The sequence below is a fragment of the Indicator indicator genome, chromosome 20 (genome assembly GCF_027791375.1).
Source record: "Indicator indicator isolate 239-I01 chromosome 20, UM_Iind_1.1, whole genome shotgun sequence".
NCBI lineage: Eukaryota > Metazoa > Chordata > Aves > Piciformes > Indicatoridae > Indicator > Indicator indicator.
The window spans coordinates 6,368,828-6,388,160 of record NC_072029.1 but is presented as its reverse complement, the minus strand read 5'-3'; the positions used below and the strand labels follow the sequence as shown (position 1 = coordinate 6,388,160).

General features: G+C 41.1%; 1 protein-coding gene across 1 annotated transcript in view; it reads right to left on the bottom strand.

The window, feature by feature from the left end:
* ARMC3 (armadillo repeat containing 3) overlaps window positions 1-19,333 on the bottom strand; it is a 63,548-nt gene that overhangs the window by 38,794 nt on the left and 5,421 nt on the right. Inside the window, exons 3-9 of the mRNA XM_054389963.1 lie at window positions 18,740-18,865; window positions 17,759-17,827; window positions 16,363-16,538; window positions 14,295-14,489; window positions 12,847-13,030; window positions 3,441-3,593; window positions 3,225-3,330 (exon numbers count right to left, since the gene is read on the bottom strand). Coding sequence (XP_054245938.1) covers window positions 3,225-3,330; window positions 3,441-3,593; window positions 12,847-13,030; window positions 14,295-14,489; window positions 16,363-16,538; window positions 17,759-17,827; window positions 18,740-18,865 — 1,009 coding nt within the window. The remainder of the gene's footprint in view (window positions 1-3,224; window positions 3,331-3,440; window positions 3,594-12,846; window positions 13,031-14,294; window positions 14,490-16,362; window positions 16,539-17,758; window positions 17,828-18,739; window positions 18,866-19,333) is intronic.

Sequence of the window (19,333 nt, the reverse complement as noted above, 5' to 3'; positions counted from 1 at the left end):
CTGAGCAGAATTCTCTTCTTCCCAGCAGCAGCCCACAGAAACGAATTCTGACATAAACCAAGGATGGCTTCAGAGCCGTACACACAATAACAATCAAATAATTTCTTTATCCTCTACGTGGGGTTTTAATCTGCAGCATACTTTGCAGTTTTGCCTTTTTTAAAGCCTAATTATTGAGAAAGCATTGCTAGAATCAGAATTGTTTTGGTTGGAAAGGACCTCTAAGATTGTTGAGTCCAACCCTCATCAATAGACAGCAGCATGAAAATTCTGTTCTGCCTTTCTGGTAAAATTCTGATAAGAGCATCATCTGGGGGTGTCAGTCTGTAAATTAATCAGGCATTCGACCACTGGACTTGTTTCTAAGTGCTACTGAAGCATGGCACAGCATCAGCTCTGCAGCAAGAACTTCAACGTTGCAATATTTTAGGAGCTCTTTATACTATTTTGGGTTTGTTAATTTGTTTGTTTTTATGGGTTCAGGTAGAAATCATACTGAAAATCCACGTTTCCCTGTCAACCTGTAAACTCAAACCATTTGAATGGGCCTCATGTTCTTTTCTGCTCTAGATCTTTGGTTAAAATACTCCAGGGCTGGTGTAATTCATTAGTTTATTTGGGGTTTTTTTTTTTGCCAAATTGCGGTTGCTTGGGGACGTGTGCGAAACGACAAGCTGGTCTCTGTCCCGTTCATCTTGAACAGGTGTTCTAATTACAAAACCTCCCCCATGTTTGACACCTTTATTAGCTGTCTCGGTTGAGAAACAAAGGATTGATTGGGTAGGGGTATAGAACCAGCCTTTCATTGCTGTGGGGAAGCACCTAAAGGTCAAGGTTAATATACATTAGTGGGGGGTAGTATTGCCAATTGCCTATGCTGCTCTTGTGTTATTAATCAATGGAAGACTTTAGCCTTATGAGCTTGCTATTGTGGGAGCCTTAATTACACTATTTGGTTTAACTTGGATTTCTTTTTCCATATTATACAAAAAGCAGGCAAACGCTTCTGGATTTCTTTTCCCATATTATACAAAAAGCAGGCAAACACTTCTGGACCAAACAGCCCTAACAAGAACAACACAGCTCCAGCAAAACCAGCAGTGGCTTGTACTCTTGTCTGCATTCTGTAAAACATACTGTACAAAATGAAAGGGCAAGGTACACATCCTGCAGTCAATACAACACATGCAAAAAGCCTCATGAAATATGGCAGGGCACAGGGATACGAGTTCAACAAGATTGAATTTTTTTGCCTGGCCAGTAAAAAGGGAGAACATTTATAATAAATAGGCTTCCCCTTCCCTTTTACTGTAGCCATTTTGTTCTTGCCACATAAAGTCTACCTGCTACCACTAGCTTTAAGATTTAATATTCTTGGAGGGTTTATAACAAGAATTTAATATACAACCAATAAAAGGGCACCAGTCCCATTGGTCTCATTTGGGACCAGAATGTTGTCAAGATAATTACACAGCAAAGTCACATCATTATAAAAGTGTATCAGCATCTTCATTATATATACACTTATTTTCAGTGGTTTACAAGGCTCTCTCTCTCACACACCCCCATTCCAAAATGAAATATGATTATGGTAACTCAACCTGGAATGCATTTTCTCCAAACTACTTTTTTTCCTATTACCTGAATGTAAAATAAATACAGGCCAGATAGTCAGTCAGTGAGCTGGAACTGTACCAATTTGTATCAGCTGAAGGTTCAACTCTATATATTCATTTATAGATCCTAGTCACACTTGGACCTTTCTATGACTTATTAATGGTTTCGATTTAGAAATGAAGCTTGGAAGTAATTATACAATCACATGGCATTCATCCAAAATACATATTTAATGTAAATTATTGCTTCCTGATTTTTTTTACTGAAGACCTGTGATTAGATTATCTGGTGCTTTCATATTGTAGTTGGAGCTGGCTTGCAATAAGGGAGAAGTCTATGTGTAAGCCACCTTTACAATTTCCTGCCTCTGCCCAGCAAGAAACAAACACGGACTCCATTATAATGCAGAGGAACAGAGGCAGCTATTTCCCTGCCTGAGGTCTCAGAGAATTGTTCTAGCAGTTGAGCTAAACAATGTCCTGACTATCTCCTTGGCAAAAGAAACTGAATGGGTTGGCATAGGCTGCTACACCAACTCTAAACTCTCCAGAGATTCCCTTTTCACAATGTGAAACCTCAAAGGGCTGCGCTATGAAAACCAGCTGTAGTGGAGCTGAAAGTTTGACCCCTAGACTCCAGTTCTGTGCTCTTTTTATGTGTCTATGACTCCCACTGACACCAACTGAAGAGTCATGCACATGAGGGGAGCAGAATATCAGACACACACAAAAATCTACTATGTGAATCTGAGAACAGAGTATTATTCTCTTGTGTCAAATTATGGCCCCATCTGGTAACATTAAGTGAATACTGGTGACTATTAGAGCTGAATCAATAAATTGAAACCAATAATTTATTTGGTGAGTTATTTTACTTTTTCCACTTCAAAGAATCCCTGTGAATGGATTACAACTTCCTCAAGTATATTCCAGGAAACTTTTAAGGAATTTTATTTTACGGTTTGTTAGTTACAGGCGATGTCAGACCGCTCTGTTTCTTTTCCCTGGACAGAAAGTGTAATAGAGTTGGGGTAACAGAACTCCAGAACTGACAGCAAAATTTAGTTGATGCAATTATTTCAGAACTTACAGTCAGCTAACCACCCTTTGTTAGTTACTTTGGATACTGAAGTTATACTTCTTTTCTTTCAGAGAATGCTCTATGGGTGTTGGAATAAAATAAAAAGAGGAAGACAATGCCAATATTCAGAACATCCCACTGCTATCTCCCTCAAAGGCTGGATTTAAAACAGCCCAAAAATTGCGTGAACCATCACATTTTAAAGGATACCTTACTGATTTTGATGTCTTAGATCACGAGGCACATTTTCCTCGTCAAAATATGATTTGTATCTCTGCTTTCATTACACCTCCTTCATACCTCTCCTTGATAAGGAAAGTGTTAATAGAGATAGCTTAACTCATGTAACAGTGCTGAGAACCAACCTATCCCAGATGACTCATAAGCCCCCAAAAGTGCCTTGCAGTCCAACTCAAACAGAATTGCCTTGCAGGATAAGGACAAGGTGAGGCATTCTTTCAAAAATCAAAACATTATCACTTATGTTCAGATCAGTGTTTTAAATAATGTAATGATTGCAGACTCACCATGCATTACTGGGACTGGCTGCTGTCAAATTAGCTAATGCTGTCACTGCAGCTTCTTTTACCTCTTCATTGTCACTGCTTACCAACTGTACTAGCTGGGGAATCCCTTCAAAAGAAACAACGGTAGAGATTAACCTTTATTTAGTCTGCAAACCTGCAATATGTTCCTTATAAAAGGCCGAGAACAGATTCTCAGCTCACCCCTTCCCACCTTACCCTGCAGTCCAAATGCACGTTTGCTAGCCATATTCTCACACATGGCAGAAATGGCTTGGCAAGCAGCAACTTTAACTCCGTCGCTAGCAGTTTCCAAAAGCTTTATGAGACATTCCTCAGCCTCTTCCTCATGTAAGATTTTTCTGCTTTCAGCTTTAAATTCAAAAGGACAACAGGATTAACATGTGCTGGCAGCCCAGAAGGTCAACTGTATCCTGGGCTGCCTCCAAAGCAGTGTGACCAGCAGGATGAGGGAGGGAATTCTGCCCCTCTGCTCTGCTCTGGTGAGACCCCACCTGCAGCACTGCCTCTAGCATAAGGATATGGAGCTGCTGGAGTGGGTCCAGAGGAGGCCACAAAGATGATCAGAGAGCTGGAGAACCTCCCCTGTGGGGACAGGCTCAGAGAGCTGGGGGTGTTCAGCCTGGAGAAGAGAAGGCTCAGGGAAGACCTTATAGAGGCCTTCTGGTGCCTGAAGGGGGCTACAAAAAAAATGGGGAGGGACTTTTTACAAGGGCTTGTAGTGACAGGATAAGAGGGAATGGATTGAAGCTGGAAGAGGGGAGATTTAGACTGGAGATTAGGAAGAAATTCTTGACAGTGAGGGTGGTGAGACACTGGCACAGGTTGCCCAGGGAGGTTGTAGATGCCCCTTGCTGAAACTGTTCAAGGCCAGGCTGGATGAGACCTCGAGCAGCCTGGGCTGGTGGGAGGTGCCTATGGCAGAAGGGATGAAACAAGATGATCTTCAAGGTCTCTTCTATCCCAAACCATTCTGTGATTAATCTGTATCTATTTTCCCAATCAATGAAAGAACAAGAACTTGATTATATATAGCTGTTTCCAACATAACAGTTGCTTTGGATACTATGAAAATGGAAATATTTGGTAACAGAGGCACCAGCAAGTAAGAACTGTGCACAAAGGACCTGATCCAAACCCCATTAGACTTCAGTGAACTCTGAATCAAGCCCAAAAGATGACTATAAAATTCACCTTTAAACAATACATAGCTCAAGAGAAGACAAAGTTTGTTTGTTAAAACCACAGATTGCATTCAGGCTCACTCCAAAACAGATGAGGTCAGAAGCGCAGGTGTTTGTCAGAAAGAGCTTTGAGTCAAATTCTCAGCCAGAAAGTACTGGCCAGCATGGCTCTATAGTTGTGAGGATCAATAAACATTTAACCAGATGCATTATTTAAAGTGGATTAATTACATTCTCCCTACGTGGTAGAATTTTGAAGGGTATCTAAGAAATTCAAGTGTATCTAAGGAACTGAGAAGTCAGACGCACTTGGACACAGTTGGAAATCTTACCAATGCTTACTAATACTTTGAGGGAGATTTCTCTTATCGGAGCTGTTCTCTTACCAATAAAAGAGTTCAAAAAGGAAAGAAAAATATTATAAGTCTTCTTTAAAACAGAACTGAAGCTGGAGTGAAGAGAAATAAACAAACAGAAGTCCACAAAGCCAATGAAAAGAAAGTTTGACTGAAAACCTAGTTCCAGCAGAAATGGCTCTGTGCACATCCATGAGACAGGTTGCCTTTTTCTCCTCTCTAGGTCAGTTTTAAATATCTTTAACATCACAGCATGGCAGGGGTTGGATGGGACCTCTGGAGATTATCTAGTCCAACCCCCCTGGCAGGCTAGCCTAGACCAGGTTGCACAGGAATGTGTCCAGGTGGGTTTCGAAATTCTCCAGAGAAGGAAACTCCACAACCTCTCTGGGCAGCCTGCTCCAGGGCTCCAGCACCTCAAACCTCCTGTGCTCTACTTCATACCCACTGGGCCTTCTCCTATCACTGGGCACCAGAGTAAAGAGCCTAGCCTCACCATCAGCAACATGCAACTGAAATCACAAAGCAAAACCAAAACAGAAAGAATTTGAAATGTCAGCAGAACCTTGGCATAGCCTTGACTCTCAAGAGAAGGCCTTAACTGGGATTACAGACTGCTTGGACAAGCTCTCAAGTAAGATGCTGGCTTGCTGAAGCAGTCCATAGTACCTAATAACCATCTCTAGAGGTTCCTCATGCTTCAGGAATTCAGTTCTTGTACAGCAAGCTATTTATTACTATACAGATTTTCTTTACAATTACTTTTGCTTTTAAAGGCAGTTATGGTGATGGGCATGCATTTAATTGTAAAGATATTTTATGCCTGTGTGGAATCATAGCAACAACGATAATAAAAATTAATTCATCTGAAAGGCTTAAATAGGTGATCTAAAATATTTTAAACAGGCTGGAGAATTTTTCAGCAATGTGGAAACCCAGATTTTTGGATTTGAATTTACAGTAAAGAGGATGCATTTATATTTAGCTAGCTAGACAGAGGAAAATTATTAATATTTTAAGATCCAAGTGCCAATTCTGAGGGATGAGTATTTTCTGCTGATCACCTCTCTGTGTCACTTGTTTCCTTTGTTTCCTCTACTATAGAAAAGAATGCACAACTGAGAAGCATTCTTTGTACTTAAGCAGTTATCCTGTCAGTGACAAGACTATATTTACAGTGAATAACTTCTTGATTTGTTAGCAATTTTAACAGATTAACTTGAAGTAAAATACTCCTGCACACCCAACCAAATAGTTTGGAGTACCAACACTTCTGTCCAGTTTTTCATGTACAGAAGCCATCATGAGCCAACCTTTGTTTTTTTCAATGTATTTTCCTATTTTCCCTTCTTACCCCCAAATCATGATCAGAGTTTTAGTGATTGATCCGTTCAGATCACTCTCATCACCTTATGGAATAATTTATATTAATTTCAAATGGAGCAAAGTTAATGCTAAATAGCATCACATCCTCTCACTGATCATGGGTTGAGATAGCCTAGGTAAATAAAACCCTGTATTACGCAAAAACAGAGCATAGAATCATAGAATCATGGAATCATAGAATCATAGAATCATAGAATCATGGAATCATAGAATCATAGAAACACAGAATCATGGAATCATAGAATCACAGAATCATGGAATCATAGAATCATAGAATCATGGAATCATAGAATCATAGAATCACAGAATCATGGAATCATAGAATCATAGAATCATGGAATCATAGAATCATAGAATCACAGAATCATGGAATCATAGAATCATAGAATCATGGAATCATAGAATCATAGAATCACAGAATCATGGAATCATAGAATCATAGAAACACAGAATCATGGAATCACAGACTCATAGAACCACAGAATTGTAGAAGGGTTTGGGTTGGAAGGTACCTTAAAGACGATCTAGTTCCAGCCCCCTGCCCTAGGCAGGGACACCTAGGCAGACCAGGCTGCTCAAGGCCTCATCCAACCTGGCCTTGAACACCTCCAGGGAGGGGGCATCCACAACCTCCTGGCCAGCCTGTTCCAGTGTCTCATCACCCTCACTATGAAGAATTTCTTCCTAATATCCAGTCTAATCTACCCTGCTCAAACTTCAATCCATTTCCCCTCATCCTATCACTACAAGCCCTTGTAAAATGTCCCTCTCCAGCTCTCCTCTAGCCATCTTCATGTACTGGAAGGCTGCTATAAGTTCTCCCTGGAGCCTTCTCTTCTCCAGGCTGAACAGCCCCAACTCTTGCAGCCTGTTCCCACAGAGGTGCTCCAGCCCTCTGATCATTGTTATCATATCTGATCATGTTTAGAATGCTCTCATTTGAAAGGACTTTTGTTCAGATACATGCAAACAACAGGGAGAGCTTCAAGCCAGAAGTTTGCAGGCTGAGGCCAAACTCAGATTGTTGTGATCACCACCTTCTCCATGGACTCCATAGCACTTTGCTATTGATGGTGTCAGGCACTGTCAGGGTAAAGTCAGGTCCTCCTTAATCAACAGTCCAGATAATCCACTCACAGATATTCAATAATTTATAGCATTAAATTATACTTCACATTCTGAAATGACTGCATTATTTGCTGGGCAAGGAGGCAATCACATTAAAATTCACCACTGCATTGATAAATTAATATATTAAATTCAAAACGATGTTACAGAATGAGACAAATTTTCAGGGGCAAAGGGATAATGATTATGTATAGAAATATGATCAATTTTAACCTACTTAAACAGAACAGCAGCCTAAAGATGGTATTTAAAATTGAATATGGTGTTGGTACCATGTAATTTATTCTGATGTTTGAGAACAACTCATGAGGGATACCTCTGTCTTAGAACAACAAAGTAGAAAAGCTCCTTTCCAAAGGGGCTGAAAGGAGCATAGTCCAAAACTGTTTGATATAATCACATCTATCAGGAAAATAACAAAGCTAAACAGGGTCACAGGATCACAGGATAGTAGGGGTTGGAAGAGACCTCTGAAGATCATCCAGTCCAACCCCCCTGCCAGAGCAGGACCATAGAATCTAGTGCAGGTCACACAGAACACATCCAGATGGGTCTTGAAAGTCTCCAGAGAAGGAGACTTCACAACCTCTCTGGGCAGCCTGTTCCAGTGCTCTGGGACCTTCACAGTAAAGAAATTCTTCCTCATGTTGAGGTGGAACATCCATTGCCCCTTGCCCTATTACAGGGTGCAAATGAGCAGAGGCTGTCCCTGTCCCTTCCTTCCTGACAGCCAGCCCTCAGATATTTATAGACATTTATTAGATCCCCTCTCAGTCTTCTCCTCTCCACACTAAACAGCCTCAGGACTCTCAGCCTTTCCTCATCAGGCAGTACTCCAGTCGCCTCATCACCCCTGTAGCCCTCCATTGGACTCACTCAAGTAGATCCCTATCCCTCTGTAAACAACATTAATTTCCAAACCAGACACTGCTGTATGCTCAGGATTAAACCCTTAGATATCACAGCAGAAAGACATTTTTCATTCCAATGGAAAGCAGGTTTTTGGATTTTTGTGAAGTATGCAGGAACTGTCGGTAAGTTGCAACCACCATTAGCAAACCTGAAGAAGGTGGGCTACTGTATGGCTACTCTAAATTCAATGGAAAGATTGTAAAAGGTCTTAGAGTTGTGTTGTTTTACATTGGATTTTCACCTCTGCCAGGAGGACAGGCTGAGGGAGCTGGGGGTGTTCAGCCTGGAGAAGAGGAGGCTCTGGGGAGACCTAATAGCAGCCTGCCAGTACCTGAAGGGGCTACAGGAAGGATGGAGAGACTGTTTGCAAAGGCCTGCAGTGACAGGACCAGGGGCAATGGCTTCACACTAGAGAAGGGTAGATTCAGCTTGTATATCAGGAAGAAGTTTTTTACTGTGGGGGTGGTGGAACACTGGAACAGGTTGCCCAGGGAGGTGGTTGAGACCTCTTCCCTGGAGATATTCAAGGTGAGGCTCGATGAGGCTCTGGGCAACCTGATCTAGTTGGGGATGTCCCTGCGGACTCTGGGGTGGCTGGACTGGATGAGCTTTGGAGGTCCCTTCCAGCCTGGACCATTTTGTGATACAACAAGACAAGTATTAGTATAGTATACATTATTGGTGCAGTTTGATTGGGCTGTTTAGTGTATCGACAATCAGCATCCAAACACACAAACAAGAGCTGAGAGTTCTGTCCTTCTTTGCACTAAGATGCTGAGGGGACTGGAACATCTCTCATATGAGGAAAGGCTGAGAGCTGTGGCTGGTTAACTTGAAGAGAAGGAGGCTGAGAGGGCATCTTATCAATGCTTACAAATATCTAAGGGGTGGGTGTCAGGAAGATGGGGCCAGACTCTTCTCAGTGGTTCCCAGTGGCAGGACAAGAGATAATGGACATCAGCTTGAACACAGGAAGTTTTATCTAAACATGAGGAGGAACTTCTTTACTTTGAGGGTGGCAGAGCACTGGAACAGGCTGCCTAGAGAGGTGGTGGAATCTCTGAAGACATTCAAGACCCACTTGGACACATTCCTATGTGATCTGCTTTAGGTTGATCCTGCTCTGGCAGGGGGATTGGACTCGATGATCTCCAGAGGCCCCTTCCACCCACTACCAGTCTGTGATTCTGTAATTCTTATAATAGTCCCAATACTGCTTTTCTTTCCAGTGGAAGTCTGACTTTAGAGCAGTAGCTGTACATATCTGGAATAAATTCAGTAAATCCTGGGGTCATGTTAATCAGCAAGTTTTCTGGGCTGTGTTTTGCACTGCATCAGTCCAACGTGTTGCCCTCTGCTCTAACTGGTTGTCACCAAAATTCTACAGCTTGGAAGCAAATATTTTAAATCTTTTGATCTATTTTTCCCAGCGTGCTGCATCCATACCAACTGTCATAGGCTGAAGAAGAGAGAAAACCTCTATAATGAAGCCACATTGACTCCATTTGTAAAGAAGCATGACAAGAAGATGCATCTTCCCTGACGGTAACATCCCATGATATAAGATCATAGGCAGTACTGTCATATATTATATGTAGTTCTTGCCACTGTGCTTTAAAAATGGAGTGTTCAGACATGCAGCTGCTAACAGCTGCTAAAATATTAGACTACAAAACCTGAAAAAGGTGTGAAAGAAGGAAAAAAAGGCTCTGCTTATTAGAAAATAAATATGAAAAAGGAGTAAGATGCAGTAGAAACTAGTAGGAGCAAATATAAATCTGCTCAGCATGCTACTTACAAGCTTGTCACAGGACTATAAAAATGATAGTGACAGTCCTAAGCAGTATAATAAAATAACAATAGAGGAAAACACAAAGAAAGAAGGGTTTTTTCCTATCTTTGAGACCTAAACATTAATGAAAATAATTTTCAGTGACTAGCAAAGCTTCCAATACATAATGATAAAAGCAGACGGAAACCCACAGAATACTAGGAAAGGTAGATTCCACTCTCTTCACGTGTCTCTTGCAATCCAGACAATTATAATATCAGGCTGGGCAGGGACTGGCTTGAGAGCAGCCCTGGAGGAAAGTACTTGGGGGTGCTGGTGGATGAGAAGCTCAATATAAGCCAGCAGTGAGCACTTGCAGCCCAGAGAGCCAAGCAGAGCCTGGGCTGCAGCAAGAGAAGTGTGGCCAGCAGGGCTGGGGAGGTGATTCTCCCCCTCTGCTCCACTCTGCTGAGACCACACCTGGAACACTGCATCCAGTTCTGGAGCCACTATTACAGGAAAGATTTGGAGGTGCTGGAATGTGTCCAGAGAAAGGCCACGAGGATGATCAGAGGGCTGGAGCTCCTCTGCTATGAAGACAGACTCAGAGAGTTGGATGTTAGGAAGAAGTTCTTCCCCATGAGGGTGGTGAGACACTGGAACAAGTTGCCCAGGGAGGTGGTGGAAGCCTCTTCCCTGAAAGTTTATAAAGCCAGGCTGGATGTGTCTCTGAGCAACCTGATCTAGTGTGAGGTGTCCCTGCCCATGACAGGGGGGTTGGAAGTAGATGATCCTTGAGGTGCCTTCCAGCCCTGACAATTCCACTATTCTATGATTGGAAAGACAGGATGAGGAGAATGGCAAGGAGGTCTGAGATACTGTAGAAAGGAGAGACTATTTTAGCCATGTGTTAAATAACATATTTGTAAACCACACATAAATTAAAGCCATGATTCAACCATTAGATGATAGAAGTTTGAATTAAATATTTAAGCTTTACTGTCACAGTTAATGTCATCAAAATCCCTTTGACAGGCTTCAAATCTTCTATAGACAGAAGTGTGTGATTTTTTTACAATGCATTTCTTGACACAGCACTGCTGGGCATATGTTACAACACAGAAGCCAATCTATGGAAGGAATTTCAAATGCAGATTTATCTAAAGAGCATCCTGGTGGGCAAAAAACCATGATGAGCATCTTCTGCCTAATTCAGAATTCCTTGGTGAATTAAAGAAGAATGTATAAAAAAGTACTATAGGATGACAAAGAAACTATTTAACCCCACTGGGAATATTAATCTGCAAACCATTTGAAAGGCTTTTCTCCCCATGCCCTCTGTTAAAGGAATTTGTATTTGAAATTACCTGACATTTAGACAAGCAGTTGTGTGCAAAAGGGAGCGAGCTTGTGATAAAGTCTTTACTGATAGTGGGGAGAAATAGGGCCAGCAAAGGTGGCTTAAAATGGCAGTTAATCTGGCATCATTCAGCAAAAAAACAAAGATATTTTCAGAGCTCCATTTTCCTTCTTGAGGAAGGAATATTTTTATTTGCAAGAATATAGAATCATGGAATTATTTTGGTTGGTAAAGACCTTGAAGATCATCCAGTCCACCCATTCTCTAACTCCACCAAGGCTGATGATAAGCCATGTCCCTCAGCACCACATCTCTGCCTCTTCAAAACACCTCCAGGGGTGGGGATTCAGCCACCTCCCTGGGCAGCCTATGCCAGTTCCTGAGAACCCTTTCAGTGAAGAACTTTATTCTGATTTCCAACTGAAATCTCCTCTGGTGCTGCAGCCTGAGGCCATTTCTTCTCCTCCTGTCACTTGTTACTAAGGAGAAGAAACCAACACCCACCTCACTGCAACCTCCTTTCAGGGAGTTGTAGAGAGTAATGAGGTTTCCCCTCAGCCTCCTTTTCCCCAGAGTGAACACCCCCAGCTCCCTCAGCTGCTGCTCACCAGCCCTGCTCTCCAGACCCTTCATCAGCTTTGTTACTTTCTTTGGACCCATTCTAGCATTTCAATGTCCTTCTTGGAGAGAGTGGCTCAAAACTGAACCCAGTACTCAAGGTACAGCCTCCCCAGTGCTAAGTACAGGGGGACAATCACTGCCCTAATCCTGCTGGTCACACCATTCCTGATCCAAGCCAGGATGCTGTTGGACTTCTTGGCCACCTGGTCACATGCTGGCTCATCTTCAGCTGGCTGTTAATCCATAGCCCCAGGTCTTTCTCTACTGATATGCATATATATATACACACACACACACACACACACACACACACACATATATATACAGAATCACAGAATCAACCAGGTTGGAAGAGACCTCCAAGATCATCAAGTCCAACACATATATATACACATATATACATTTATCTCCTAGCATCCAATTACTCTGATTGGCAAGACTCATGTTGTAATGGGGAGGGGCTGTTTACAAGGGCTTGTTGTGAAAGGATGAGAGGGAATGGATTTAAACTCGAGCAGGGCAGATTTAGACTGGGTATTGAGTAGAATTCTTTAAAGTGAGGGTGGTGAGACACTGGAACAAGTTTCCCAAGGAAGCTCTGGATGCCCCATCCCTGGAGGTGTTCAAGGCCAGGTTGAATGAGGCCTTGAGCAACCTGGGCTAGTGGAAGGTGTCCCTGCCTCTGGCAGTGGGATTAGAGCTAGATGATTTTTAAGGTTCCTTCTGACCCAAACCATTCTATGAATCTATGATCCTATGAATTCATTCTTGCTAGTGTTTTCCTCAGCACAAGTATTACTCCCAACTACATAAAATGGCTTCACTGTGAATGAAAATTTACTTCACAAACAAATTCATGTCCATGGATTTTTAAAAGATCACATACAGTCATAAGCTGCTTTGGCAATTGCCTTTGCTGCATTCTTCTGAATATCAGGAACAGCAGAGACTCCTACAAATGAAAGTAGCTTCTTAAGGCCTCCTATCTGCTGAATCATTTGCAGAGTATGCACATCCTCAAGACAGTTTCCCAACACAGCAAGAGCTTCCACGTGTAGATCACTGAATTCCTAATAAGACAAAAAAACCCCAACAAACAAATAATCTTTTAATCTGTGTTAAAATACCTTCTGCTTCTAACTTTGTAGTATAATTGTCCTAACTTTCTTTGGGGCATTTTGTTCACACTGCCAAACACATCTTTTCGTACTCTGATTTTTTTTGGTATATTTTCTTTTTTCCATGAGCCTTAGGGTAGCAATTTATCAAACCCTGTAAAACCTCTGAAAGTTTCCCATTTACTTCAAAGTGGGTTAGGCAAGTATTCAGGAAGGACCCGTTATCCTTAAATTTACAAAAACCTCACAGATTTCTCTATACATTATATTTCCCATGGTGACAGCTGAACTCAAGACTGGAAGGAGTCTCATAATAACATAACTCTGGGGAGACCTAATAGTGGCCTTCCAGACCCTGAAGGGGCCTACAAGAAGGCTGCAGAGGGACTGTTTACAAAGGACTGGAGTGACAGGATGAGAGGCAATGGTTTGAAATTAGAGGGGATTTAGGTTGGATGTTAGGAACAAGTTCTGCACCATGAGGGTGGTGGAATACTGGAACAGGTTGCCCAGGGAGGTAGTTGAAGACCCATCCCTGGGCATATTCAAGATCAGGCTCAAAAGGCTCTGAGAAGCCTGGTCTAGTGGAGGATGTCCCTGCTTACTGCAGGGGGCTTGGACTAGATGACCTTTGGAGGTCCTTTCCAACCCAAATCATTCTATGATTCTATAACCAATGCAATTTCCAAAGCAGGAAATTCTGTTTAAGACCACTGATACCAAAATAAATTCAGAAAAAAAAAATTACAAAAGATCAGTGTTCAGACTAGGAGGCAGCACCAGAGTTTAGCATATAATAAAAAAATTGAGAAAACACTGCAAAAATCCAATTATATGGTGCATTTTTCTGATTTTAACAGCAGTTTGAGAATCACAGAATGGTCTGGGTTGGAAGGGACCTCTAAAAGTCATCCAGTCCAACCCCCTCTGCAGTAAGCAGGGACATCCTCAACCAGACCAGGCCCCATAAATGGATAGAAATGGACAGTAAACACAAACCAGGGTTGCTAATAGAAATGAACCAAGAAACCAACCAGATATATTCCAGTCAATTCTTAGTAGGCTAGGTATCCTACCTTAGCTTATCCCTACCACAGTTTGCTCTAAGGAACTTTCTCCTCTTTTATCACCCTTCCATAATATGAACAGCTTTTCACATTAGTCATACAAACATTAGCAGCAAGAACAAAAACCTTTTCAAGCAAGGAAACTTTACATTGTTTTCCAGTATCTTCAGAAGACAATCTAAGCCTTCATTTTCTCCCAGTATTGCCCTGATTTCTCTGTCTTTGCTGATTACTTCTAAGGTTTTTAGGGCTAACAACTGAATAATTGGGTATTCAGATTCCAGTAGTTGCAGCAAGGGTGGAATGACATTCAGCGCACGAACTGCAGCACGGCTTTGAAAATCCTGTAGTAAAATATTCAACAAAGAATGTTAGTGAGAGAGAGTGTAACAGCCCATCCATTTCTGGCTTTACTGAAAGAACAAAAATCTGATTTCAAGCACACACAAAAAAGTCAATATTCTAGAACTTTCCAGTTCTAAAGGTTTGTTCCTTTTCAGCTAAGAATCAAACTGATTACGAACAAGCCCCCCTTGACCTTAAATTCCAATTATTTTTCTCTTGACTAAAGTATACACTTAGAATCTCATGCTGCCTAAGGAAGTCTGTTTGCTCCAGGTTTTGCCATGTTGTGTCTCAGCACACATTTCATTGAGAAAGTTTTTAGTTTCATCATTTTTATTTACCTCAGTGAGAGTAAAATAAGTTTTTGCACTCTGCTGTGGTTGCTTGGTTATAGCTTCTTTTGTTTTAGTAATTAGAAAATGACAATTGAAAATGTCCACTTTAAACAGTGTATATGCAGCTTAATAAAAAAGACAGTAGTAGATGATATTAAAATGGGGGGGAAATTAACTAAATTACAATTTGCTTTTAAATAGCTCCTTGCACATGTGCAGCATGCAATTATCCTTATCAATATAAGCAAGCACCAGGTGCAGTTATCCAGATATACCCTGCAACAAAGACAGCCAGACAGTCAAAAAGGAGAAAGAGTAAAATGTGAGTCTGAATAGACATGCTCTGATGCCCCAAAAGAGATAGAGTTATAAACTGAATTCATTACTGAATTGATTCGCTTAAGCCATGGAAGAGAATTGCCACACAAATGCACCATTCTTTTGCTAAGCACCATATGGATGACATTAGTGCTGGACTGTGAAAGTGGCCAGGAACAAATTTATCCTTCCCAGCACGGAAAGGAGCTGTTGACAGCATTCACCTATCATTGAAAAGATGTTCCACACTGTGACTGTTGACTTGCTGGCCAAAACAAGGCACGTTGCAACCGCCAGTTCTTTAATTTACAGGATGATTCCAGCTTTTTGGGTAGAAAGATTATAAATCTCACTATCAGGATAAACATTTTCCAGCTAAGAAAACAATCTCATATTAAACAAAAAATCCCTGAATCTGATTCTGGTCTCGCATTACTGTATAGCATGGATAATTGCATTAAGTTCAACAGAATTTGAGTCAAATCAGCTCTATTTGCAACTAATATAACAATCAAGGACTTGGGTGTAATGTTTTCAACTACACTGATGAACATTGGGGAGCAAAAGAACCAAATAGGTAAAAATTCTTTATTTTTAAAAAATTTATAACTTTTGATTTAAAATTTAACCTACACTTAAAAGTTTCATTTCAATTGAAATTGGAATCCAAATGCAAAGTTTCATTTCAATTGAAGATTGAATCAAAATTTAAAGCTTCATTTCAATTGAAAGCAGAATCAAAATGCAAAGTTTCCTTTCAATTGAAAGTGGAATAAAAAGTTTCGTTTCAATTGAAAATTGAATTAAAATTGAAAGTTGCAAAGTTTCCGTTCAATTAAAATTGGAATCAAAATGCAAAGTTTCATTTAAATTGAAAATTGAATCAAAGTGCAAAGTTGCATTTCAATTGAAAATGGAATCAAAATGCAAAGTTCCATTTCAAATGAAACAGGAATAAAAAAGCGAAGTTTCCTTTCAATTGAAAATGGAATCAAAATTCAAAGTTTCATTTAAATCAAAAGTTGAATTAAAATTCAAAGTTGCATTTCAGTTTAAAACTGAATCTAATTTTAAAGTTTCGTTTCAACTGAAAAAAATTTAATTTAAACTTTGGTTTGCAGTTAAATTGAATTTTCAAATTAAAAACCCACAGTGGATGGCAGGGGTGGGGAGGAAGTGTTTATCCACCTCTGCAATTTAAAACAGCAACAAACTTTACCTGCACCAGGAGGTAGATACATTCAACTGAATTTTTCTGAACATCAGGATCAGGGCTGTCTAGCAATTTGATGAGTGGTTCTAATCCGCCATGCTTAAATATTTGTTCTTTTGTGGTATAGTAAACAGCCATATGTGCTAGACAGAGAGTAGCAAATTCATGGATAACTACATCTTCTATGAGGAAAAACAGAAAAAGAAAAATAATTATGTCGATGAAGTTTTATTCAGCATAGATTCTGCCCACTAATGCAGTTTAAATTATTATTGGAAGTCAGTAAAAATTAGTTTTTAGTCATACCTGACACCTCCAGAAACCTGTTGCTCCATCTGTATATGTTATGGGTTTAAGAAATTGGGATAGCTTAACCATAGAGTCCGGGGGCTAGAGAGATGGACTAGAAAGTGTAATCTTTTGTCATTCCATTCCCATAATTCTGCATCCACTCCCAGGGGAAACCTTACTGCTGTCTACAGCTACCTGAAGGATGTTTGTAGCCAGGTGGGGGTTGGTCTTTTCTCCCAGGCACCCAGTGATAGAACTAGAGGACACAGTCTCAAGCTGTGCAGGGAGAAGTTTAGGCTTGAGCTTAGAAAGAAGTTCTTCTTTCTAAGAAAGAGAGATTGGTCATTGGAATGGACAGCCTAGGGAGGTGGTGGGTTCAACATCCCTGGAGGTGTTTAAGCAAAGCCTGGATGAGGCACTTAGTGCCATGGTCGTAGTTGATTAGTTAGGGTTGGGTGATCAGTTGGACTTGATGATCTTGGAAGTCTCTTCCAACCTGCTTGATTCTGTGATTCTGTGATATATAAATGGGCATAATTGTAGTTTTGTCCCTTTTTCCTTTCTCTGCTCCCTTCCTGGCATGGGCTCCCTTATCTTTGCTGTGAGGGGGAGTAGGGCCTTGAGCTGGCAAGCTGAATTTTTACTGCGTCATGTGGGTCTGGGTAGGGAGGTATGGTGGGGAGCATCTGAGGTCTGGTTGTGGGGGAAGCTTTTGGGAAGGTGGTGGCCCAGTAGGGTTTTTTTGGAGAAGCCGAGACTGGAGAGCTGGGCTGAATATGAATTGTTGGGTATGTTTGTCTGTTTTTATACTATTATATTTAGTTGTGAGTAGTACTTCCATTTAAATCTCCAATCCTTTCCAACCTTGTGTGGAGCCTTTTCTTTACTCCTTTGGGAAGGGGTGAAGAGCATCTGTCTTGCTCCTTACATTGAGGACAGTACAACATAAAACACTACTCAGAGCTACTTCTATAAAATCAATTACCCATTTAACATGGTCTAAGACAAATCATAAGTTACAAGGAAGATTTGATTAAATTGTCCAATCAAAGGGCAATCATAAATTATTTCTGAGTGCATTCTTGCACAAGGGATGAATACTGCAAGCTACCTTCTGGCGCCAGCTGTGATATGAGTGAATCTATGACATCCAGTTCTTTCAGGAACTTCTTGACATCATCTACAATGAAATAAATAGAAACATAAACTCTTTCATTTGGCAGTCTTGGCTGAGTAAAGAAACAGACTTTGCTCCAAGGGAAAAGTACTTATGGTTCCTCCCTGAGGGACACAAAGATCTGACACACAACTGAAGTTCTACCAAGAGCATTATGGGCATACAAAATATAGAGGAGATTTTCAAGCACCCAACAACTTTCTTTGACATTTGATATATACAAAATTCCTCAGTACTTCATTGAAGCTTTAATCCTGGGGCTATTTAGTCTGGAAAAGAGAAGACTAAGAGGGGATCTTATTAATGTTTATAAATATCTGAAGGATGGGTACCAAGAAGAAGCAGCCAGTCTCTTTTCCACAGTGTCCTGTGATAGGATAAGGGACAATGGATACAAACTGCAACACAGGAAGTTCCACCTTAACATGAGAAAAAACTTTATTGTGAGGGTGATGGAGCACTGCAGCAGGCTGCCCAGAGAAGTTGTGGAGTTTCCTTCTCCAGAGATTCTCAAGACCCATCTGGATGCATTCCTGTGTGACCTGCCCTAGCTGATCCTGCTTTGGCAGGGGGATTGGACTCAATGATCTCTAGAGGTCCTTTCCAACCCCTACCATTCTATGACTGTATGATTCTATGTCCACATAGGTGGATATCTTATGCAGTCAGACTTTGCCTTGACAGACAATTCCAGTATTACACTATTTCAATTTTGCCCTCTCAAAACCAAATGAAGAGTCAGAGGAAAACTAACTTCTCTTGTACCCGTTTTTCAAGATCAGTGGAGTTCAAGCTAGCTGAAGGTGCTCTTTTAAGCTAGATTGTTAATACAGGATTCTTGTCACATGGGCCACCTATTACTTTGATGTCCACACTCACATACATTGGAGTATATTAAAAGATGGAGACTCTTACGATGGGAAGACATGATGCCCAATACCATGATGGCATTTCTGCGTACAATTGGGTCTTCATGTGAGAGGAGTTTATACAGATGTTCCACTGCTCCAAGACCAAGAAGTGTCACTTTGTTTTCGTCACCTGAAGAGGAATTAGGTTAAAAAGTCTATAAAACAAACAACAAACTCACGGTTCTAATGCAACAAAGCAAAACAGCCACCAAACACTTATTGGACTGGAGAGTCAAAGAACAAAGGACTGGACAGGACCTTGGGAGATCATCTAATCTATACCCCATCAGTAGTAGAATCAGAGAATGGTTTGGGTTGGAAGGGACCTCCAAAGGTCATCTAGTCCAACCCCCCTGCAGTGAGCAGGGACATCTTCCACTAGATCAGGTTGCCCAGAGCCCTGTCAAGCCTGACCTTGAATATAGTATGTCCAGGGATGGGGCCTCAACTACCTCCCTGGGCAACCTGTTCCCTCCCCTATCCTCACCTTGACAAACTTCCTCCTAACATCCAGCCTAAATCTGCTCTTCTCTAATTTCAAACCATTACCCCTCATTCTATCACTGCAGGCCTTTGCAAACAGTCCCTCTGCAGCCTT